The 24,096-nt window shown below is 48.1% G+C and overlaps 1 protein-coding gene across 3 annotated transcripts in view; it reads right to left on the bottom strand.

The window, feature by feature from the left end:
* Window positions 1-20,225, bottom strand: part of FAT1 (FAT atypical cadherin 1) — a 167,989-nt gene extending 147,764 nt beyond the window's left edge. For 2 of the 3 annotated variants that reach the window (XM_054990664.1, XM_054990662.1), the window contains exons 1-2: window positions 20,150-20,225; window positions 7,516-10,805 (exon numbers count right to left, since the gene is read on the bottom strand). In XM_054990664.1, coding sequence (XP_054846639.1) covers window positions 7,516-10,786 — 3,271 coding nt within the window. In that variant the 5' untranslated portion in view covers window positions 10,787-10,805; window positions 20,150-20,225. Of the gene's footprint in view, window positions 1-7,515; window positions 10,806-19,429; window positions 19,480-20,149 lie in introns of those variants that run through there. The other variant, XM_054990663.1, reaches the window with a different exon arrangement.
* Window positions 20,226-24,096: the final 3,871 nt, after the last annotated feature.

Raw genomic sequence — 24,096 nt, 5'->3', positions numbered from 1 at the left:
ATGGTGTCACTAACAGAAGTGACATCATCATACCAGCCTTACTTCTGGGTGCCCAAGCTGGCGAGCCACTCTTGCCAGGGCCACACAGCCACAGGAGGCTGGCGGGAGTGTCGCGGAGGCTACCTGGACTGGCTGTCCACTCCTGCAGGGGTTGCACAGCTGCAGGAGTGCTGTGGGAGCCAGCAGGAGCAGCAGGGCTGGCTGGCCACCCTTGTATATGTGTGCAGCGGCATGAGGCTGCCCAGGTGCCTAGGCAAACACTGTGCAGCTGCAGAAGGTCAGCTGAGTGCCTGGGCTGGCTTGCCGCTCCTGCTGGCACTGCACAGAAGGCTAGGAGCATGGAAAATGAAGTAGAGAGGAGATGTATTTGAGGAATCTTTTATCCCGGACAGTCCCTCTAGATATTGGACTGTCTGGGTGAATACCGGACACCTGGCAGCCCTACTTCCTTCTCTCTTGGCTAGGAAACTGAAGAAGTCCTTGTTCAAAACAAACTCCAGTTTTTCATCAAAATGAGTTAATCACTTGCTTTGACTTTATGCATGTTTTTAAATTTTGTGTGCTTATTGTTTAACAGTTTATAGTTGTGTTTTACAGTTTTAATAAAATTTTATTTTTTAAAAAAATGAGTAGCGTGTTAGTCTGTAGTAGTGGAAAAGAGCAAGAGTCCCGTAGCACCTATAAGACTAACAAAAGTAGTGGATGGATATGAGGTTTCGTGAGCTGCAGCTCACTTCTTCAGATACAGATACAAAGTGGCCAGAAAAGTCTGGCCACTTTGCAAAGGCCATCAAGTAGCACGTATCTGAAGAAGTGAGCTGTGGCTCACGAAAGCTCATCCCCTACCACTAATTTTGTTAAGTCTTATAGGACTCTTGCTCTTTTCCACCCCAGTTTTTCATGACACCCAAATCAAACTACTACCACATAGTCGTTCATTCTTTTGCCTATAAACCAGATTTCTAATCCTCTGCCTTAGTGGTTTTGCCCAATTTGGGGCTCATATCAACCAACAGCTAGATGTGAACCAAGAAGCCTTCAATCTATGCTCCATACTCGGGGGGTGGGGGCGGAGTGGACCTTTAGGTCACCATTGGAAAACAAATCATGCTTTCTAGATGATGTCAAAAAGTAGCTTTTATTTTTTTAAAATAGTAACTCACTACATGAACATTTAAAGAAGATGCATTCCAAAAGGTTAACTGGAAACCAAAGTATTCGTTTCAGACTTTTCTTAAGATTTTAGTACATACATACTGCTCTCTTTAAGACAAAGCCAGTAATTGTACTAATCTCACACTATGTAATCCACCTTTAGTCTCAGCGAGAAAGACAGAATATAAATACAAAAATAATAAAAAAATAAAAGCCTAAAGTATCAGCAGCTTCTGTGGGCAAACAAGGTATTTTACTGTTGATTTCAGAATATTCTGTATAAAATCCATGAATACTTAGAAGCAACCAAAATACAAAAACTAGGCCTTATCCAAGTTAAAGAAAGGTTGAGGGGGGCATTTCAGAGAAATTATGAGAGGAAAAGATAAAGGGAGAAAATGCGTATCTCCCTGGGGTGTGGGGGAACTAACGTTTCACTTTCAAAAAGGCACAGAAGAAGATGAATCATTCAAACTTGCTCTATTCTTGCTGCTTTCACTGAAATATATAGGTCAACTCAAAGAATCCAGGATTTCCCCCCCTCCCTCAAATTTAAATAACAAATAATGTAGTGGCACTAGGCTCTGTGTGACAAAAGCATATGTAACAATCTTTTAGACTTCAAAATTCCACTGAACTCTGTTATTTCAGCAGCAACACTAACAGGGCTCCCTCTCTAAAATCCTCATTCTAGAATCAACAAGCAGGGAACCTGCAAGGTCTTGCAGGGGGCACTTCGTTGACCCCCTTCCCAACACCATTTCTTCTTTCTCTCTTCCTGGCAGCCCCATATCTTCTTCCCATTCCCTGCTTCCTTCTCTCCTTCCCACTCATCAACCAACCTTTTATAAACTGCCCCTTCTGCAGTATTCAGCTTTATTATTTACCTCAACTTTCTCCTCAGCGGGGACCCAATGTAGCGTACATCATTTTACTCGCCTCCATTTTTCCTCACACCTCTGTGCAGTTGGTTAGGTTGAGAGTGTGTGAGTAGATCAAGGTCTCCCAGCGAGCTTTTGGGGATTTGAACTTGGATCTTCCAGATCCTAGTCTGACACTCTAACCGCTACACACAGTACTGGCTTTCAGCTCTCCCTCCTTCTCTTACCCCAAGCAAATCTCACCACTGAGAAAAGTCTGGCCACTTCGCAAAAGCCGTCAAGTGGCAAGTCGCTCAAGTAAACTGTGTGACGGCCACTGTCAGCCCTGCCCAGTCATGCCAGTTGTGTGGATGCTGCTGCTGAGCACAGTCGAGTTGTGTAGCATCAAGTTGTAGCCACTGCTGCCCCTGGGTAAATTGTGTAAATTGCATGGTAGCAATACAAAGTGTGGTGTAGCTGTTAGTGTAGGCCTAGGATTTGGGGAGACCCACGTTCAACCTCTGCTCTGCTGTGGAAGCTCATTGGGTGACCCTCGGCCAGCCACACTCTCTCAGCCTAACGTACCTCACAGGGCAATAGTCCAGTAGCACCTATAAGACTAACAAAATTAGCGGTAGGGTTAGCCTTACAGGTGCTACTGGACTATTGCCCCTTTCCATTGCTACAGACAAACACTTCCTCCCAAATGCTTCTATCCTGTGGATTACAGAAAGAAAAAAAAATAGTTAAGCAGAGAACTGAAGACACAGAACCTCAAACCAACCGTTCCAGCATACAAAACACAAAGATTTGGGTAAACACCAAATACTCTGCAGAACCAGCAAACTATTTAACATCTCTGGAAGTAAATGGGTTTAGAAGCAACTTCTCTTTGGCAAGGGTGCTCTGCCCTCCCTTCCGCCGTACTCAAAGGCAAGTACAAGAGTATTCCTTTCACTGAAAGGTTTTGTACTTGGCAGCTAAGGGAGGCTGAGACCATGGAGCATATGTTTTTTACATGCCCGTATTATAAGGTGGCATGTAATGAGTTACCCCGCTGTTAGAAAAAAACCTGGGCCTCTCAGAAAAAGCTAGACTTGAGCTTCTTCTATCCAACAGAGATGCCAGGATTACTTATCAAGTAGCCAGTTTCTGTATGGCAGTCCTCAAGCTAAGGAAATTTTGTGGTATTTAGATTGTAATTTTATCGGAAAACAGTTTAACATTCTTATTATCTTGTTTAAATGTTTTTTATGTTTTTAATTATGTTTTTAATTATGTGGCATTTAATTATATATATATTTAATTATGTGGCATTTAATTATATATATATATATGACTGAATGAGACAGACTAACATGGCTACGCATCTTGATATACCTCACAGGGTTGCTGGAAAGATAAAATGGAGGAGACAAGAGTAATGTGAGCAAGCCATTCTGGGTCACCACTGGGAGAAAAGAAAAGGTGGGGTACAAACGAAGTAAATAAGTTGTCTGATGGTTGCTGCTGGGCCAGGCCTAAGGGAGGAAGAAGGGGGCCAAAACAGCCCTGGAAAGGACCCTTGCCCTGCCTTATACTGACAGGGGAAGTTCTGAAGGCTGGCAATATTGTTGTGGTTCTCTAGCACCCTCCGCAAAGGCCACTGAGATATCAGAGAGCATTTTTCTTAAAGGTACCTGCACTGATTGTTGTATGATTGCATTGTTTTCAGAGGTTTAACTACCCAATGCATTTGATTAGAGATCATATTTTTACACGTTCCTGAGTCCTTCCTCAAGTTTTTAGAAAGATTTGTCTTGTTTGTTCATGGCTCCAATTTCTTAAGTATCCACCAGACATATTGTCAAGCAATGGGCCTGCAAGGACTTGTGGCTGGAGGGAGGAGGGGGATCTCATTTCCACTCCTCCTTTCCTCTCTCTCTTCCCCAGATGCCTGACCGGCTTACCTTTCTCCTGGGTCTTCTCCACACTCAGTCTACCACCATATGCCCCTTCCTCTCATCTTCAGCTTTCTGTCTTTCACTCCCCTGGCAGCCTCTATCCGTGGCTGATGGGGAACCTGCAAAGATTTGCAGCAGGCCCCACATTTCCCCCACACTATTACCTCTTGACCCCATATCCTCATCTCTTCCTTCATTGTTTTCTCTTTCCCCCTTACCAACCAACTTACCTTTTATCTATCCCTCAATCTTCAGTTTTAACATTTATTTCATTTATACCCCACCTTTCTTCCCAATGTTCACAGAGTCAATAGTACTCCTTAAAGGGAAGGGCAACAGAGAGGCTCTGGGCTTCCTGTAGCCTCTAAATAGTAAAGAGTCCAGCAGCACCTTTAAGACTAACCAACTTTATCGAGGCATAAGCTTTAGAAAACCACAGCTCGTGCATCTGATGAAGAGAGCTGCGGTTCTCGCAAGTTTATGCCTCAATCAAGTTGGTTAGTCTTAAAGGTGCAACTGGACTCTTTACTATTTTGCGACTACAGACTAACACGGCTAACTCCTTTGGATCTGTAGCCTCTAAGATTACGTCCATCTCTGAGTTAATTAATCCTGATGTGAGATGGGACTCTGCCTTCCTCTCTCTTCCCAATGCTTGCCGAATTCTCTCTCGCAGTCTGCATTCCCCTGCTTGCCCAGCTCTCTGCAAAGATGACCCCTGATTCAAGAAGATCTACTGCAAGGTCCTTCAGCTTCTGCCCATCTCCCCTTCTTGTGCCACCAGGTGCCTCTTCTCAAGGCAATTGGTCTTCAAGCTAAGTGGCTACAGTGTCAAATTTCCTCGTGCTGTCCTCTGTGTTACTGTTTGGACTCTTTCCTATCAATAACAACAACAACACAGCATTTGATTTATATACTGCCCTTCAGGACAAGTTAACACCCACTCAGAGCAGTTTACAAAGTATGTCGTTATTATCCCCACAACAATAATCACCCTGTGAGGTGGGTGGGGCTCTGCCATAAGACTTTGTGTTAAACCAGGGTGCCTTTAACCAAAAATGGGGATGCTGCCATCTCCTTGAGCGTTTGCCAATTTTGATGGAAAACTATGAAGGTACAGACCCGAGAAGACGTATGTGTGTCTTCTACTAATATCCCACTGAAACAGAATTATGAATATGAAACATAATTATATAAGGGGAGCATCTGGGATACTGGAATCTATGTTTGTTGAGCATGATTATAGGATGTTCTATCCATAGAGATGTGATTTTAGTGTTTTATCTTTTGTATTCTTATTTATTGCTGTAACCTGCCCTGAGCCCACTTGTGGGGAGGGTGGGCTATAAATTTAAATAGTAATAGTAATAGTAATAATAATAATGTGAAAGGCTAAAGAAAGGAAAAAACAAAAAGCTTTAATTAAAACTCTCAGGACTACTTAAAACAATATGAACTATTTTGTTGGATTATAAGACTTTCAAAAACAATACCTCAAACTTCATCTATAAGTTTTGGATAAATTTAATAAGTAAGTTATAAGCCACCTCACGAATTGTATATAATACACCTCATAAATGTTAAATCGGAAGAGTCTGTCTTTAAATTTTAAACACAATTTATTTCTTAAGTGGCAAATTAAGATAGTAGCCAATTTCTTAAATGATCCACTGCTACATTTAGGCCAACCCTGTCGGTTTACCAAGACAGAAACACAGACAAATCTAATACTTAGCAGAACATCACATGTTTGTAAAACAGAGTAACAACAACAACAACAACAACAACAACAACAACAACAACAACAACAACCCAATTTATATACTGCCCTTCAGGATGACTTAACACCCACTCAGAGCAGTTTACAAAGTATGTCATTATTATCCCCACAACAACAATCACCCTGTGAGGTGGGTGGGGCTGAGAGAATTCCAGAGAGCTGTTACTAGCCCAGGGTCACCCAGTTGGCTTCAAGTGGAGGAGTGGGGAATCAAACCCGGCTCTCCAGTTTAGAGTCCTGCGCTCTTAACCACTACACCAAACTGGCTCTAAGGAAAAAGAAACAAGGGACATCAGCAATCTGTAAAGACCCTTAACTGGTCTGACGCAGAATGGATGTTCTGTAAACTTCAAATTCTGTTCATCCATCAGGCATGTACACACATACTTACTGGTCAACATGATGCTGGGTAAGGTGGTGATACCTTTATGTGTGTGTGCACATGGTGGGAGAATTGCAATCACATCTGTCTACTCCAAGTTTAACATCCACAGGCTCACTACACCTTACAAATGGAGCCAGCATATAAAGCTTTTCCACTGATAAAAACCTGGGATTGACCCAATTCACAGAAACCAATAAAAGTATATTTGGATTCTAAGACTGCAGACCATATGAAGATATTACAGCCAGCCTGTGAACGTAATCCAGGCTTATGGGGAGGAGGGGGAGGCAGGGTCAGATCCTATTTTATCATCCATTATTTACTTTACAATCCACCATTTACCATACATTCTATTTTCTTTTCATGTATTTCCAAATAGCGAAGATTTAGCCTTGGGTCTCTGTGGGACTTCAAGACTTGAAACACCTTGACTTCTACTACAATAACAAGGCCTAAAAACACTGTCACTTTATTCAACTCATTATCTTGCTGAAGAAAAGAGGATGTATGCAATCCTAGACAGAGCAGAGCCTTATATAGAACACTGAAAGTGGCAGAACCTTCTTGGAACCCAGTTGAATGGTGCTAATTCCATACTCAGAGCTTTCCATGGTTGCAAGCAGGGCTTTTTTTCAGCTGGCATGCGGTGGAACGGAGCTCTGGAACCTCTTGAAAATGGTCACATGGCTGGTGGCCCCGCCCCCTGGTCTCCAGACAGAGGGGAGTTTAGATTGCCCTCTGCACCACTGGAGCTGGAGTGGCACGGAGGGCAATCTCAACTACTCTCTGTCTGGAGATCAGGGGGCGGGGCCACCAGCCATGTGACCATTTTCTCCAAGGACAACCCACTAAGTTCCACCACCTCTTTTCCCAGAAAAAAAGCCCTGGTTGCAAGCATATTTTGCTATTTAGTTACAAAATTCGTATTTCTTCCTTTAAGGATACATTCTCATGAACTGTTTGACTCATGCAAAGTCTTCTATACAGTTCTAGTTAAAACACAGCTTTATAAATCTAGCTGTTCTAAAGAAGCAGATTCTATATAATCTAGGAAAGTTATGAAGTACTTAAGAAATAGTGTTATTTCCACTTGTCTCAGCTGAGCCTGCTCTTGGAAGCTAAGCAGGATCAGCCTTGGTTAGTAATTGGATGGGAGACCTCAGCAAAGGCCAGGGCTGCAGAGGCAGGCAATGGCAAACCACCTCTGTTAGTCTCTTGCCATGAAAACCCCACCAGGGGTCACCATGAGTCAGCTATGACTTGAGGGCACTCTCCACCACCAAATTTAAACTAGCACACATTACAGGAGCAGGTCAAGGCAACACAAATAAGCATAGCGGTGGTAATTACCTAAGATTATATTACGCACAGAACAACTGAACAAACTCTTACCTTTTTCTTCATCTATTCTAAAAACTCCAATACCAGATCCATCTCTTATGGAGTATCTAATCTCTCCATCTCTTCCTGTATCCTCGTCATAAGCAGACACAGTCATCACCGAGGTGCCAACAGGAACATCTTCATTTACAAATCCTTTATCCACAAAGTTGTGAAAACGCGGTGGGTGAAGATTTTCATTTACATCGACTACTTCAATTTCAACGTAACAGGCAGAAGACAGTGAAATAGGCTTCCCTTTATCTTTGGCACGCACAGTTAGATTGTAAACTTGTTTCCTCTCGAAATCCAGTCTTTGGATGAGACGAATTGCTCCACTGAGTTTATCTACATCGAAGCTTCCATCCCCACCATCTAAGAGGCTATATCGCACTTGACTTGACTGGCCTACGTCGGGATCATAAGCTTCCAGCCACGTGATGATTGTTCCTTCTGGAAGGTCCTCTCTAACTTTCACACGATAATTTGATGGAATAAATTTAGGAGGGTTATCATTGACATCTTCTAAAGATACCTTCAGTAGTACGGTTGAAAACAACTGAGGTTCTTCCTTCGCTTGGTCCCTGGCTTCTATTTTCAGGAAATGCACAGCCCGGACCTCACGATCCAAAGGCCCTACGACTTTCACAACACCAGTCACACTATGAATAGAAAACTTATCTGTATCTGTGAGAACTGAATACCGCACTTCTCCATTAGCCCCTGAATCTTTATCTATGGCTTCTATTTGAATGATTTCTGTATTCAGATCAACGTTTTCACTCACATCAACAAAATAGCTGTCCTGTAAAAATTCTGGACAATTGTCATTTACATCTAAAACTTTAATGTCCAAAAGATGCCAGCTGGATTTCTGTGGTATTCCAAGATCATAAACAGTGATATTCAACGTGTATTTATCTTTTACTTCATGATCAAGGGGAGATAAAATTTTTAGCACTCCTGTTTCCATACCAATGGTAAAGCTGCTATCGTTATTGCCTCCAGAGATGGCATAGACCAGTTTTCCATTGAAACCAGTGTCAAGATCAGTAGCATTTATAGGTATTACACTGGAACTTACCAACTGATCTTCTCTTACTTCAATTCTACTGGGAAGATTATTTCCAAACTGAGGGGCATGCAAGTTCACAGAGTGTGTGTCAGAGAAGGTATCCTCAACCTCACTTCGACCACGCAGCCTATTGGCTTGCAGTAACTTCTCTGCCAGCATTTTGGCGACACCAGTCTCTTCACACTCTAAATGTACTGGTTTGCGGCTGGCAACTACAGTAAGATTAATATACAAAGGTGTTGCAAAGTTCTCTCCATCTGTAGCTGTTATTCTCAAGCTGTGAAAAGATGCTTTTGCGCCTAAGCCATCTACTAACGATTGCTTCATGGAAAGCACCCCCGAGTTTGGATTTAAACTAAATAAGTCTATTTCATTTCCAGATTCGATTTGGTATTGCACCAACTGGAGCTCATCAGCATCAATAGCAGATACAGTTGTTATTTGTTCTCCAACACCAAGTTCTCTGGGTATTGTTCCCACACAGTTTATTTTCTCAAACAGTGGAGTGTTATCGTTCAAATTATTTAAAACAATAGTAACGGGAACTTCAACTTCTCGGCGATACGGTGTGCCCCAGTCAGAAGCTCGAATCCTTAAGTTATAGATCCTTGGCATTAATTCATAATCCATGTTCTCAGAGGTACTAACAACACCAGTAAAGTGGTTTATCACAAAAGGAACAGGGTTTAAGTTTGCAATGCTATATGTCACATAGCCACTTTCACCTTCGTCAAGATCGTTCGCACTCACACACATGACACTCGTACCTACAGGCACATTCTCATCAAAAGCAGCTTTATAAGATGTCTGTGTAAACTCAGGGGAGTGAGTGTTCACATCTAGAACTTTAATTAATACTTTCGTAAATGCTTTTCTATCGCTTGTCATGATATCAAGTTCAAAATGTGATGCATGCTGCGCTCTTACGGGGTCTAAAGTAGTAATAAGGCCAGTGTGAGGATTTAAATGGAATCTGATTTTAGTTGGTGCATTTTTAAAAACGTATTTTAAATGAGAGTAACTAGGCATAATTTTGACCATAGCCACTGGTGTGTTTGGTGGGGCAAATTCGCTTATCTCTGCTCTATAAACATCTTTTTCAAATCGGGCTGGTCCAGATCTAAACAGGGGAGATCCCACATGGATGACTTTGACAGAAGAAAATTTTGGAGGACTGCCTTTATCTTTAGCCTGCAAAGTCAGGTTATAGCCAAATGGCTGGTTCTCCCAATCAATATTACCAACCGCTTTGATTTTATATTCTTTCCCTCCAGGAAAAGTCCTGACAGCTTTAAACTGCTGAAGTGGATCTCCTGCCACAATGCTTAGAGATGCTACCTCTCCATTGGAGCCTTGATCTCTATCCTCAACAGTTACAACCGCATAAGCTGGATCCTTGTCCAGCTCTGATGGCACCAGAGCAAGAGCTATAATAACCGGAGCATGTTCATTAGCCTGCTCTACGTAAACAGTCAACCTCGCCATACTACTGATACCGCTGCTGCCGTAAAGCTTCATTCCCCGATCCACAGCAAGAATTTCCAAATCATAAACCTTTGTGTCTGAATAATCAAGCCTCCCTGTAAGAACTATTATACCACTGGTTGGATGTATGGCAAACATGTCTGTCCTGTCTTTGAAACTGTAATAAAATTCCCCATTCGTTCCAATATCTGCGTCTGTGGCGCTGACTCTTGCAACGCTGGTCCTTATTGCTGTATTCTCAGGCAACGAAACACTGTAAGAAGTCGGGGAAAACAGCGGCCTTAAGTCGTTTGTATCCAGAACTTGCACTCGGACTTTGGCGCGAGCTTCTGCATTTGTGTTTTTTTCTATTGCTTTGACAGTTAATACATAGTGGTCTTTTACTTCTCTGTTGAGTGTAGCTGTGTTCCCTCCCTTGGTCCGTATTCTCAAAAAGCAAAAGTCTCCCAAAATATGCTCCTCGGCTTTGAACAAATTCTCGGTGTCCCCAGAAATTATTTTGTACTTTATATCCCACAGTGAGTTTGTGATGTAAATGCCCATTTTAACAGGATGCCCAATGTAGGTCTTGGCAGCTGAGTTTTCATACACTGTGGCATTGTAGTGAACTTGAGTGAACTGCATTGGCAAAGTGTTGTGTGGTCTTGGCATTCCTTCACAGTTTCCAAAGTGCTGCGGGAGCAGCAGGAAGAGCAGCAGCCACATGGTCAAACGGCTCTCCATGGAAGCAACTCCCCCAAACCTGGGAAAAAAAACAAAACAGAAACACCAATCAAGCTCTTCTGAGTTAATATTTAAAACCTGCATTTTGCATAATTAATCCAACTGTTTGTAGTTCTTACAAATTTATGGATAAGATTATCTGTTGCACAGTTCTAACAATTATGCTTAAACCATATGGTTTTTTAAGTTACGCGACCCCCAAGCCCGAAGACCTTCCACCACCCATGCAGGAAAATGCTGTATTTTAATATTTTATACCCGCCAATTTTAATTGTTTTGATATGTTTTAATGTTTTTATAATGTTTTTACTGTTTTAAACTGTTGTTAAACTGCCCTGAGCCCGTCTGACGGGGAGGGCGGTCTAGAAATATGATTAAATAAATAAAATAAATGGAATCCTGAACAAGTGCTTTGAATGCAATTGCCCATGTACGAACAGAATTCCACAGTCTTCATCACAGGCAGAAATGTAACATTTCTGGCAATTCTGAAAGCCATGCCCCCCCCCCACCAGTCCCTGGGAAAACACAGAAATTTGCGGGGGTGGGGACTGAAAATGCAATACTGTTACTAAGCCTGAACTTACTATACTGCTTCAACACGATATATCATTTCTAACTAAGTCAACGTACAAAATTGTGCTATTTAGCCTACATACGAAGTTTAACATTAAAAATGCTTTCACTTTCTACAAGCAAAATTATTAATACACCCTAATATATGTGAGAGAGAGAGCGTGCGCTTAACGGCTGCACCCTATGCTACCTAAGCACATGTATCTTAATAACAACAACAACTACTACAACAACATTCGATTTATATACTGCCCTTCAGGACAACTTAATGTCCACTCAGAGCGGTTTACAAAGTATGTCATTATTATCCCCACAACAAAACACCCTGTGAGGTGGGTGGGGCTGAGAGAGCCCAGAGAGAGCTGTGACTAGCCTAAGGCCACCCAGCTGGCTTCAACTGGAGGAGTGGGGAATCAAACCCGGCTCTCCAGATTAGAGTCCTGCTAATCTTAACATTACACCAAACTGGCTCTCTTACCACTCAAGCCTAACAATAGAAGGATGTAACTCTACTTAGGAATGCACTGTTAGTTTTTATCAGGGCTTTTTTCCAGCTGGAACGTGGGGGAACGGAATTCCGGAACCTCTTGAAAATGGTCACATGGCTGGTGGCTCCGCCCCCTGATCTCCAGACAGAGGGGAGTTGAGATTGCCCAATGTGCCGCTGAGCGGCGCGGAGGGCAATCTAAACTCCCCTCTGTCTGGAGATTAGGGGGCGGGGCCACCAGCCATGTGACCATTTTCTCTGAGGGCAACCCACTGAGTTCCACCACCTCTTTTCCCAGAAAAAAGCCCTGGTTTTTATCAATGGACAAATATGGAAAAATAAAAGTTGAAAACTCTGTAGTTTGTAATAATCAACACAAGAAAGTCCATTGCCCAAACAGTCTCATACACTCACAACAGAACTAGCAGCACTCATGGTTAGAATTATACCTTGTAACACTGAAAACACTGATCAGTGGTTCAATATGTATTATCACATGCATAGTATATTAACTGTGAAAAAAATTAATCACACGCCCTTGAAGTTTTGAACGTCTGGCAGTAAACACTACCAAGAAAATGACATCCTGTTAAGTCTCTATGAAAGAGACAGGGCAGTTTTCTCTAGGCCTGTTAGCAACAGTATTCCTTTCTAAGGTCTACATGTTGAGCACGGCCCAGAGATGTAAGGCCTAGGGCTCTTGGCTCATAGCCCATTGCTCATGCTCTGTGGTCTTGGACCTCTGGCTCATTGGATTTCCCAAGACACAGTTTGCTCTAGTTGTATTTTTGCCTATTTCAACTGTATTTCTTTTATTGTATCTGATGACATTTTTATTGTGGCAGGCCATTTTGAGCTTTGTTAGGAAGAAAAAGCAGCCAACAAAAACTGTTTAACCTGTATTTGCTCAGAACAGCTACATTTTCCCCCCTTCTCCCAGCAACTAAACTTCTACAGCCAGAGGGTCTAGATGAATCCGCTGGACATTTCTATTCCTAGAAGCTCAGCATCTCCAAGAACAAGTCATGAACAATTAATATGACTTTGAATCGTCATTGCAATTAGTAATTTTATTCCTTAAAAACAAACTGGAGTTTTGCAGTACTGCAGTGCAATCTTCAACAGAGTTAAGCCCTCTTCAGTCAATGGATTTAGAAGGGTGTAAAACCACTACAGACTGCACTGTTCCCCTAACAGGTATCAAACATGGCACACGACATTCCATGTCAGATATCATTTATATCCCATGTAATTTACACAGGTAGACGGTTAAAATGTTTACTTCCCTGGTCCCTACCAAATATTTATAAGGTTTCTGATCGCGGATTATACGCCTCAAGTAACAGCAGTACCCTGTATGATACCTTGAAATAACACTGCATGATGCATGTCCCATAATTACATGATGCAACAAGAGCCTTTTAGGGCAACCTTTGGTAGTAGCAGATGTCAAGATTTGATTTCATTAACAGACACAATGGTCAAGGCATCCGATCATTTCTTTCCTGAAGAAGGAAAATCTGACTGCTAGGTAACCAACATTTGTTGAGATATAAGCTATAGGGCAGCATCATCTCAACTACTGCAAGTGGAGACTTCCAAAGTCATGAACAATGTCAACGGCTATCCAACAATCTGTAAATGGGCAACAGCATATACCCAACACCCAAGAGATTCCGATTTGGCCACAATAACGGAGTATGGCATTTACCTAGCAATGAATTAAACTTACTCTGGTCATTCTTGGGAGCTAGGACACATTTGGAAGCCAATACTGAGATTACCCTGATTTTTAAAACTATTCATAGGAAATCAAAGAATAATGTTAAGCCCAGGGCTTTTTTTCTGGAAAAAGAGGTGGTGGAACTCAGGACCGCACAATGTTGTCACTTTGGGTCAGCTGGAACAAGGCGGGAGTTTTTTAAAGTTTAAATTGCCCTGGGCGAAAATGGTCACATGGCCGATGGCCCCGCCCCCTGATCTCCAGACAGAGGGGAGTTTAGATTCCCCTCCGCGCCACTTCAGCAATCTAAACTCCCCTCTGTCTGGAGATCAGGGAGCGGGGCCACCAGCCATGTGACCATTTTCAAGAGGTGTCGGAACTCCGTTCCACCACGTTCCCGCTGAAAAAAAGCCCTGGTTAAGCCTACCCCTGCCCCCAATCCTTAATCACAGGTTAACTTTACCCATTGTGCTCCGCAAACTAGAGCCAGATTGAGGACTTCAAATAACATTCAGCCTGAAAGACGAAGAGTCTCTAAATCTGCCACTCTCTACTATTATCCAATTTACATCACTGTAGGTAGCCGATCATTTACACATCAAGTCACACGTCTAGATAACATGAACTCAGCAATTAATTGTAAAATCCAAGGCCATCTAAATTGTGATTTATTTTATCTACATTGTGTATAGCCAACCTTTCTCGCTGAGAGTCAAGGCGGATTGCACAATGTGAGGCAATAATTTCAAAGACATTTCAATAAACAATGTAATTGGGTATATAAATGCAAATTTGTAAAGCTTTAAACTAGCAGGAATCGAATACAGAGTTGAAGAAATGCTAAACAGAGCATAAGCAATTCTAAGACTGGCATATTAAACAACACAAACTATCCAGTAGGATCATATTTACAGTAACAGACGGAAAAGAGCAAGAGTCCAGTATTACCTATGAGACTAACAAAATTTGTGGTAGGGTATGAGCTTTTGTGAGTCACAGCTGAGACTCACAAAAGCTCATATCCTACCACACATTTTGTGAGTCTTATAGGTGCGGCTGGACTCTTGCTCTTTTCTACTGCTACAGACAGACTAATACAACTACTCATCTTGATCTAGTAACAGACAGTACATAGAAGCAAAGTCCATACTCCCTCTCTCTTTACTTATGCCTCTCTTTGGGACCACTTCCCTATAGTGCAGCCCTCCTACCTGAGTACAAAGCCCTCTTGAATAATTCATTTTGCATCATTTGTAGAAAGCCATGAGCTTTCCTGATTTCTTCAGGTAGGCCGTTCCATAAGGTGGGGGCCACCACAGAGAATGCCTGTGTATGGGCTGCTGTTGATTTTGCCCATGTGCAAAGTAACACCTGCAGAATGCCCTGCTCAGATGAGTGAAGCAGCTGTGGCGGAACATAGGGAGAGAGGGGATCCCACAGATACTCCAGACCAGGGCCATGAAGAGCTTTGTACGTGACGGCCAATACCTTGAATTGAGCCAAGTAACTGAGAGGCAGCCAGTGGAGTGACTGTAGAACGGGACTAACGTTGTGTTACAAAACGATTATCCAGGGGCTGAAAGAGTAACAAAATCACTTTACAGAAATGATTTTGGTTCTTCTACACACAGCTGGCATCTCTTTACTAACTTTACTGAAACCCCTTTACCTGAGCAGAGATATTTGTCTGTACAGATCTTTCCATAAAAACTGAAGAATGCCATTCTCGGGTATCTCATTCTATGGTACTCGTGAATGCACAGTTTTTGTGCATTATCCACCCACCATGTTTTGTAAATTGTTCCCAACAAACAGAAGATCTGCAGCGGATACCCTATCCCAAGACCCACTAGGAATGGCACTCACCATCTCCCTGACAAGGAGCTCCCTGACAAAGAAAACCCCGACAGCTACCTGCAAGCGCTTGTATTCAGCAATGCAACACTGTTACGTACTAGGAAGTACCACAACGACAACAGCCATAATTAAAGCACAGTATTGATACCAAGGGCAAGGCAATCATTCTGAAAGCAACGTAAACCCGTCAAGTCAGTCAATAAATGGTATTCCAAAAAAGTCTTCAGCTCATACTTTAGCACTAACCATTCATCGCCAGCAAGCCAAAACAATTCCATTTCTGCAACATTTTCGCCAAAGGCCAGGGCTATAGCTATAAAAATGTTATTACCACTGAAATATTGCAAAGTTTAACATTTTTTCCCTATCAATTTCCAAAACATTAAAACTGTTTGCTAAGCCATGAGTTTATATGTACTTTCCAAAAGCTACGGCGAAGCATTTTGTTTCGTTTCTGGCACAGAAATAGTTCTCATTTCTTTCTTCATATGCAAACATGCTTTAAGTTTGTTACTGTGTGCCTAGCTTTGCAATCCTACAGGCAAATCTAACTCAAGGACATTACACTGGAGTAGGGAATTCCGCTCCAGATGGAAGGCCAATAGCCCTAAAGAACATACTGGTATGAGATTATGGAGACAGCAATCTTTTTTTAAAAGTCACATGCAGATTAGAAACGTCATAGGTCAAGGAATTTCACTGAAATGTGTCTTTTATGTATCATGCCATCTTTTATTTTCAATTAGCCGTTTGCCTCAAAATAGCTGCAGTCTTCTTCCCCATAGCATCTGCTGCATCGCTCGGCCCTTTAACAAGAGGAACGGCTGCAGACGAACAGCACTACACCACTCTTTGGGACAAGAAACACAACTGCAGCTGTCCCTCCCAGCCCCTCAGATACAACAAGAGCACCAACAATATTGCGGAGGCCTCTCCCTGTGCTAACAGACACAGAAAGACAACTGCAATGTAGCATCCCAGTGCTACTTCTGTGAGTGACAGCTGTGGTGCTATTACATCTGTATTTTCTGGTCCTTTAACTCTGCTAAAGATGATGACTCTGGTGTGTGTGCGTGTGTGTGTGTGTGCGCGCGCATGCTATGCCAATCAGTCATGCTTGAACCAATACTGCGGGCCAGTAAAAATACTTTCAGACACAAGGGACTTATCACGTTATAATCCTTTCTCTTTACTGGAGATTAAAGCCAGAGGTAATTTAGTGATACTCCCAAAGTCATAGAGGAATATGGGAAGAACCTTCCAAAATCCAACCCTGGACTTAAGCCACAGGAGCACACACCTCTCAAGTATCGAAGGGTACTCAACTGAACGCAACAAGACTGCTCACAATGCCCAAAGTGCTGAATTGTGTATACACTATGAGGAAATTAGTAACAGAAACCCTGGGATATGTTAGGAATGGTGCCAATACGGGCTCTGCCACTGCAAGGTTTTCTGCATCAAGTAAAATCTCCGGTGCGAACATCATGGGAAATCTTGGGAAAAAGAAATCCCCCCCACTCCTTTCCACAAAAGAACCATTTTAACTTGTAGGTTATACATATCAAACTGAAACAGTTGCACGTGCCAGCCTCATCCATCACCAAGCGCCGGCTTTTGCGTACTGCTCAGTTTTGAAACCGGAAGCATTCAGCGGCATAAACGGCTGCTGTTCTTCTAAGACTTGCAGCTCCAATAATAAGCTCAGAAGAAACACACCATAACTTTTTCTTCTGTAATGTTTAGATTACTTTAACAGCTATTACTGTAAAGTATTTTACAGTAAAATGCTAAAATAGCTAATATTCTGAGTTCAATGGTTCTTATTACACAGGATACATACACAGGATTGCATCATAGCCTGGTTGTCTTAAATTTACACCCCTGGCATAACTGGTCTTGGAATCAAGCTGCTGGAAGCTGCGATATGTGGAAGTTGGTAGCACTCTTACTTCCAGTATTGCTAAAAGGGACAAATTACGCACAACACACAAACACACAGCTGGTGAAGGAGACACAAGTAACCCTCCCATCTTCTTACCAATGTTTCCCCCCCACTATGGTAAGTGAATTAACTCATGCTGACTAAAACAAGAGTCAGAGAAGTTAGCCATGTTAGTCGGTAGTTGCAAAATACTAGAGTCCAGTAGCACCTTTAAGACAAACCAACTGTATTGTAGCATAAGCTTTCGAGAACCACAGCTTTCTTCGTCAGCATCTGATGGAGAGAGCTGTGGTTCTCAAAAGCTTATGCTACAATAAAGTTGGTTTGTCTTAAAGGTGCTACTGGACTCTTTACTATTTTAAAACAAGACTGAAATTTTTCTTACAAGCCTTGATAAGATGCCAAGGATCTTACAAGCAGAGGTGCAAAAACCACTAACACAGATTATTCCTCCTCTCAGAGTGCTCTAGTACTGATTCTTTGAACAAGTGTGAGGATCAGATTGTGACAGAATCCACCAGCAAAGCACAAGGACACACACAACCCAGCCAGCATTTCAGAGACTCTGGTCTGATTTAGCGTGTCTTTTCTTTCTAGGCATGCCCGGGCATTCCCCTCGAAATCAATGAGAAGTACTTCATTGTAACTGGAAAGCACTTCCAGAGTTGTTGTTGTTTTTAAATCACAGCGAATTGTCATTTTAGGAGCATTAATTTTACATGCTCCAAATAAAATGTAAATGATGTCAACACACACCTTTCAGTTTTCACCATTCTCACTTTTTGCTGTTCCTCAACACAACTCAAGCAAGCCAAAAAAAGGAAAGAGGCCCAGCAACTTTTACAGTGCAATCCTAAATAAGAGTTACTCCAGTCTAAGCCACTGATTCCAAGGGACTTAGACTGGAGTAACACTGTTTAGGATCTAGAGATGTTAGCCGTGTTCGTCGGTAGTTGCAAAATAGTAAAGAGTCCAGTAGCACTTTTAAGACTAACCAACTTTATTGTGGCATAAGCTTTTGAGAACCTCCACTCTCTGTATCCGACGAAGAGAGCTGTGATTCTCGAAAGCTTGTGCTACAGTAAAGTTGGTTAGTCTTAAAGGTGCTCCTGGACGCTTTACTCTTTAGGATTTCACTGTTAATCTCCAACTCCCAACTAATAAGCAAAGGAGGGAGGAGAGCGAGCAGGCGACAGCTTCGCACCGGCCCTGCCACAACCGCCCGGTGGGTTTTAGGGAAAGGGGGGGGGGAATACGACGCATTTGACTAATCCTATTACAAAAGGAGCGCGGCCGGGCAGGGGTTGACCATTAAAAGGGGGGGGGAGAAGAAATCTCCGGGAAGAGAAGCCACCCGGGGGGGGGAGCTCCGAAAGGCGGCGGCGGCGGCCGGGAGGCGACCCTCGGAAGGCCCGCGGGACCCAAGCCAGCCCCGAGGAGTCCCGGGGGGTGCATGCGATGCCGCCCCAGAAGCCCGGCCCAGTTCCCAGCACGACGCGGCCGGCGGAGGGCCAAGACGCCCCGCCGCAGCCGACGCGCCGTTCCCGGCCGCGAGAGGCGAGGCGGGAGCTGCGCGCCACGCGGCGAAGTTTTTGTTCCCGGCGCGCATCCCCCGGCCCGGCCGCCCGCCTCTGTCCCTCCCGCTCCCGCCGCCCAACTTTCCGGCTGCGGAGCAAGTTTCCCCCGCCGAAGCCGCCGCCTCACCTCGGCCGTCCCGCCGCGCCGCCTCGGAGCAGCCCGCCCGGGGTCTCGCCCGCGCCCCTTCGCCGCTCGCCCCTCCGGCCCGCCCCGCCGCGGCGCCCCTGCCTCGGCCGGCCCTCCTGCTCAGATTCCTCCGCCGAAGCCGGGCCGCCGCCGCCAGCCGCCTCCGGAACTCATTTCTCCGGCCCCGAAGCCCCAGCCGCGCTCGGCAGCCCCGGCCGGCCTCGAAGGGAGGAGCGGCGCGGAGGGGCCGAGCGGGCGCCGAGCCGCGTGAAGGGGGAACCGGCTCCGCAGCGCCGGGCTCGGCACACGCGGCCGCCGCCACCCGCAGGGAGTCCGAGAAGACGCACTTACTTCCGAGGAGCCCTGCCCGCCCCGGCCCCAAGGCTCGCTCGGGACGGGCGCAGCAAGGCGGCTGGGCTCCCCTTCTCCCGCGGCGCGGGCGAGCCCGGCACGAGGCCGACGAGATCGCACATCACAGCGGCCAGACCCGAAGGCGCGTCGTCTTCCCCCCCAAAGCAGCCACGGAGCCCCCGGCCGCCCGAGTCCGCGCCGAGCTCGACGGCCGGCCAGCAGCCCGCCTCTGGACGCGGCTCCTCCGGCCAGTGCCGCCGCTCGCGACTGCTTCACGCTCGGCTCGCTGGTGCCGCCAGCCTTTCAAGGGGCGCCTCCGCCAAGCCGAGCGAAGCCTGCCCCCCCCCCCCAACCCCGGGCCTTTTAACCCTCCGCCGCCCGGGGACGCGGCGCAGCGAGACTCGCCTCGGCTCGCCTTCCGCAAAGCCCCCGCGCCGGGGAGCCGAGGCCCAGCTGCGCCCTGCAGCGCCCGCCCGCCCGGTCTTCTGGTGGCCCAGCCAGGAATGCAAGGCGGAGAGGGCGAAACTCCGACCGGGGCGGACCTCCCAACTTGGCACCCAAGTGCCGAGCCCAGTCCCAGGAGGCTCTCCCGCCCCCTCCAAGCCGCAAACTGCAAAGGAAACCCTCCGGAAAAACCGAGGGCAGCGATCAACTCCCAGAGAGCCAAGGCAGACCGCGACCGACCCTGCAGTTTTTGCATCCATCCCTGGCCGCACTTACTCGGGAGTCGATCTGGCAGGCGCCAGCCGTGCCGAGCTGCAGTTTAAGCGATCCGTGGAAGCAGACGACTAGTCCCCCCTGCTCAATTAACAGCGCGATCCTATGGACAGTTACTCCAGTCTAAGCCCATTGAAGTGACTATAGGACTGCGCGGACAAGCCTAACCGGAGGCGAATCCCACGCATTTCAATACGCGCGGCTCCAGCCGAGGAAGAGGGAGGCGCGCAGGGAAACCAACCGGCCGGCCGGCGGTCGAGAAAGCTGCAGCCGCGCAACGGGAACTCGCTTCCGCCGCGATGGGCACGCCCGGCCCGGCCGACTTCCGAGAGGCAAGTCCCTCGAGGAAGGCTGGCGAGGCTCCCTCGATCCCCGCCGGCTTCTCGCCCGGAGAAGAGGAGAAAAGGCCGCTCCGCCCGCGGCTTCAAAGCGCAGCCACTTACGCGCAGGAGCCGCGAGCGCCCAGCAGCAGCAGCAGCAGCAGCGCCCCGAGCGCATGGCCGGTCGAGTGCGGAGACGCCGAACTGGGCCCTGGGCTCGCCAATCGGAGCGGGAAGGGCTTTTTCCAGCGGGAGGAGGAGGAGGAGGAGGAGCGGGAAGGGATCAGGTTCCACTTGGGAGCGCCGTTCAAAAAAGCTGGGCCGGCAACTGCGATCCAATTCAGGGGCAAGACGAATACTTTGGGAGGCGGTAGATGGGAGGGCTTTAGAAGACATGAAGCCGCTCGGCGCAGCGAATACTGTTTCCCCCTTTCCTCCGGGATAACCCGCAGCCCTGCACTTGCTGAAAGGGGGCATTAACGGCCGAAGCCCAGCGGCGTCATTTGCATATCACAGCGAAGGCAGAAAGCGGGGAAGGGGCTGCTGACTTGGAGCCTGCAAAGAGCGAGAGAGAGAGAAATCCGACCCACGGGAACCGGCTTCCCATTAAAGCACCGGATCTGCCCTCGGGCTGCCTTTGGAGACGGCCGCGAGTTCTAACACAAGCGGAGTCACTCGGATGTGCTGTGCAATCCCAAGCGGAGTTGCTCCAGTCTAAGGCCGCTGGCTGTCAAAGGGGGCTTAGACTGCAGTAACTCTGCTTGGGATTGCACTACCGGTTGTGAGGCGAAAAGCTACGCACACCTGCCGGCTTAACTGTGTGATCTCGGAGTTTTATGCACGCTTCTCCCAACCAAGTTTACCCGGAGTAAATCCTCCAGAGATCATAGAACCATAGGGTTGGAAGGGACCTCTAGGGTCATCTAGTCCATCCCCGACACAATGCAGGAACTTCACAACTACTCCCCCCCCTCAACTGGCTGACTTCCGAGTTGACAGGGGTGGGCTGTGCGTGTCCGTAGACCGAGGGAAACGAAATCGTCTTAAATACCAACAATATTGCGGTGCTGATTTACAACAGGTCGGCCTCAAACCGTGCCGGTTAGCGAATTCCCCGTAACATCACATTGTTTGGCTCCACCTGTAGAGGGGAAACCTCCGCAAAGCTCGTTTTTAAAAAAATCTCTGCGTCAATCGGAAAAAAAACCCAGACCCGATCCTAGAGGATTACTCTTAACGCAAAATGAACGGCCAGACCTCGAAAGCTCCCTCCTGCTTCAAGCACTTGTCCGGGCAGTTCCCGCCCAGCATTCCCTTCCCCCTCCCGCGAAACTTAATTGCTTGGAAGAAAAGCGAAGCGGCGTTTTTGCGACGGGAGACCCGAGCAGCTTTAATCCGCAGTCGCCTCGCCACACGTTTCTTTTCATTCGCGTTAAGAACACCCGCCCCCCCTCCCGCAGCAAGCGCTGAAAGGAGCTGCCCGAGCCGCGGTGACTCGGAGCCAGGAAGCGGAACGCAGGCGAGAGGCGCCCAGGTGAGCGAGGCGCCTGGAACACGAGGCCGCCTCTCCGGGCCCACCGCAGCGGCCGGGGACCCTCTAGGGAACTGAACCCCGCGCCGCGCCCCCGAGGAAGGAACGCGGCGCTGCGGCCAAGCGGGCCTCGGCGGCCTGCGCCCGGGCCGGGTGGCGGCCGCGTTCTCCAGTTCGGCCGCTCGAGGGCGCTGCGCCACAAGGCATCCGCGCGGCTCCCCCTTCCCAAAGGCGCCGCTTCTCGAGCAAGTTGCGCTGGACACTCCGGGCAAAAGAGAGCGGGGGGGGGGGGAGCAGCCGGTCTTTGCAGCGAGGCGCCTCCAGCGCGCTCCGTGGCGCGCAGCCTGCGGGCGAGGAGGGGGAGGCGCGCCCGGTTGGTCGGTGGCACCTGGCGAGGGCTCGAAGGGCCCCGAGCCCTGAAGCGCCCTTTGGGACGGCGGGCGGCCCCCCCCCTCGGGGCAGGCAGGCAGGCAGGGGGGGGGGGGAAGGACGCGCCTCGGCCACTCACCCGCCAGGCCGGCCGGCCGCGACGCGCTCCTCCTCAGGCCGCTCCCGAAGGCGCGCTCGGGGACTCGGCGGCCGCCAACTTTGCCCGGCCCCAGCGCCGCGCCTCTCCGCAAGCCCCGGACGGCCCCATGCCGGCTCCCCGGGCCCCCCCGCCGGCGTCCGCGACTTGGCGCGCAGGCTCGGCTCGGCTCGCGGCGGAGAGCTGCGGCTTGGGCAAGGCAGGTCCGGGCGAGGAGCGCGGCGCGGGGAGAGGCAGCCCGCCCGCCAGCCCGCCAGCCAGGGCTGCGTCGCCTCACTGCCTCGCCTGCCGCCCGCCCGCCCGGCAGCCGCTCTCCGGAGCGCCGCCCACTGCCTCTTCCCGGCCGCCGGACTGGAGCGCGATCCTGCAGCCCAGCCTGGCGCTCCCGCCTGGCCTCGGCCCGCTCTGCCTCCGCGCCCCCCTGGCGCAGCACCCGGGCCGGGCGGGCGTTGGCGGGGCTGCCGGCCCTGCAGGAGGGCGGCGCAGAGCCCTTCCCGCCGCGCCCCCCCAGCCTCGCCGGCCGCCCCGCTCTGCAAAACTTCCGCCGCCCGCGGGGCCCGACCCTAGTCACGGCCGCAGCCCGGTGGGGCCTTCTCACCCCCCCCCGGTGAAATCCTGGCTGCGCGGCTCGGATGTGGCCGATCTCCCCCCCCCCCCGTCTTTCCCTAACGCTGCGCCGCACCTGGCGCCGTTCCTGGCAGGCCCGCGGAGTGCTGCTGCTGCTGCTCCCCAGGGCTGGGAGCAGAGATCTCGCGGCGGGGGCCAAGCCACGCCACGCAGCCCTCGGCCGGGGTTTCTAACAGCCCGATCCTAAGCAGGTCTGCTCGCAATCCCGCTCAAGGCTGTTCGGCTTACCTCCGGGGAAAGGTGAGGGTTGCAGGGGGAATCTGGAGCCTGGTCCCCCCCTTGCCCCTCGGTTGGTCCTTCCCCAAGCCCCGGGAAGGGAATGAAAGGAACGCCTAGGGTCATCGTCACCGTTTGGAAAGGGAAGCAGGAATAGGTGGCAGACAGGTGGGTTCACCTCTGACAGCGCCGGGATCTCTTCTCCCCCCCCCCCCACTTTGCATTCCTCCACAGCAAACACGGCCGTGGAGGGACACGCAGGACTAAAGAGCGCCGGTTTTAGTTTGGGGGGGGGGAGTCGCAGGCGGCCGGCAAAATCCACACAGCGGCTGTGATGCTGCATTCTTGGGATGTTTGTGGTGCAGAGGGAATGGATAATGAGTGTCCCGGTGCTTTTTTAGACGGTTGACTTGGGGAAGTTGGATGAAAACTTTACAATCCGACTGGGTGTGCCCACGTCTGCTGGTGCAATGCCAGACTGCTCCAGACAAGTGATTCCCAAACTGTGCCGCAAGTGATCAGCTAATATGTTGTGAGAAATAAAGCATTAAAAAGGTCTGTGGATCCAAAGCTTAGACCCCCCCCCCCCACACACAACAAACTGCAAAGACGTCCATCAGCGGAGCACAACTACCCTGCCTTCCCTCTTCCTCCCTTCCTTTCCCTCTCCCAAAATATACCCCAAAATATATTCTACGGGATGGGGGATCCCTAGGCATGAGAAGGGAGT

The sequence above is a fragment of the Eublepharis macularius genome, chromosome 10, assembly GCF_028583425.1.
Source record: "Eublepharis macularius isolate TG4126 chromosome 10, MPM_Emac_v1.0, whole genome shotgun sequence".
NCBI classification, from domain to species: Eukaryota; Metazoa; Chordata; class Lepidosauria; order Squamata; family Eublepharidae; genus Eublepharis; species Eublepharis macularius.
Note: the sequence above shows the minus strand (reverse complement) of the source record. Positions and strands in the feature narration are given on the sequence as shown.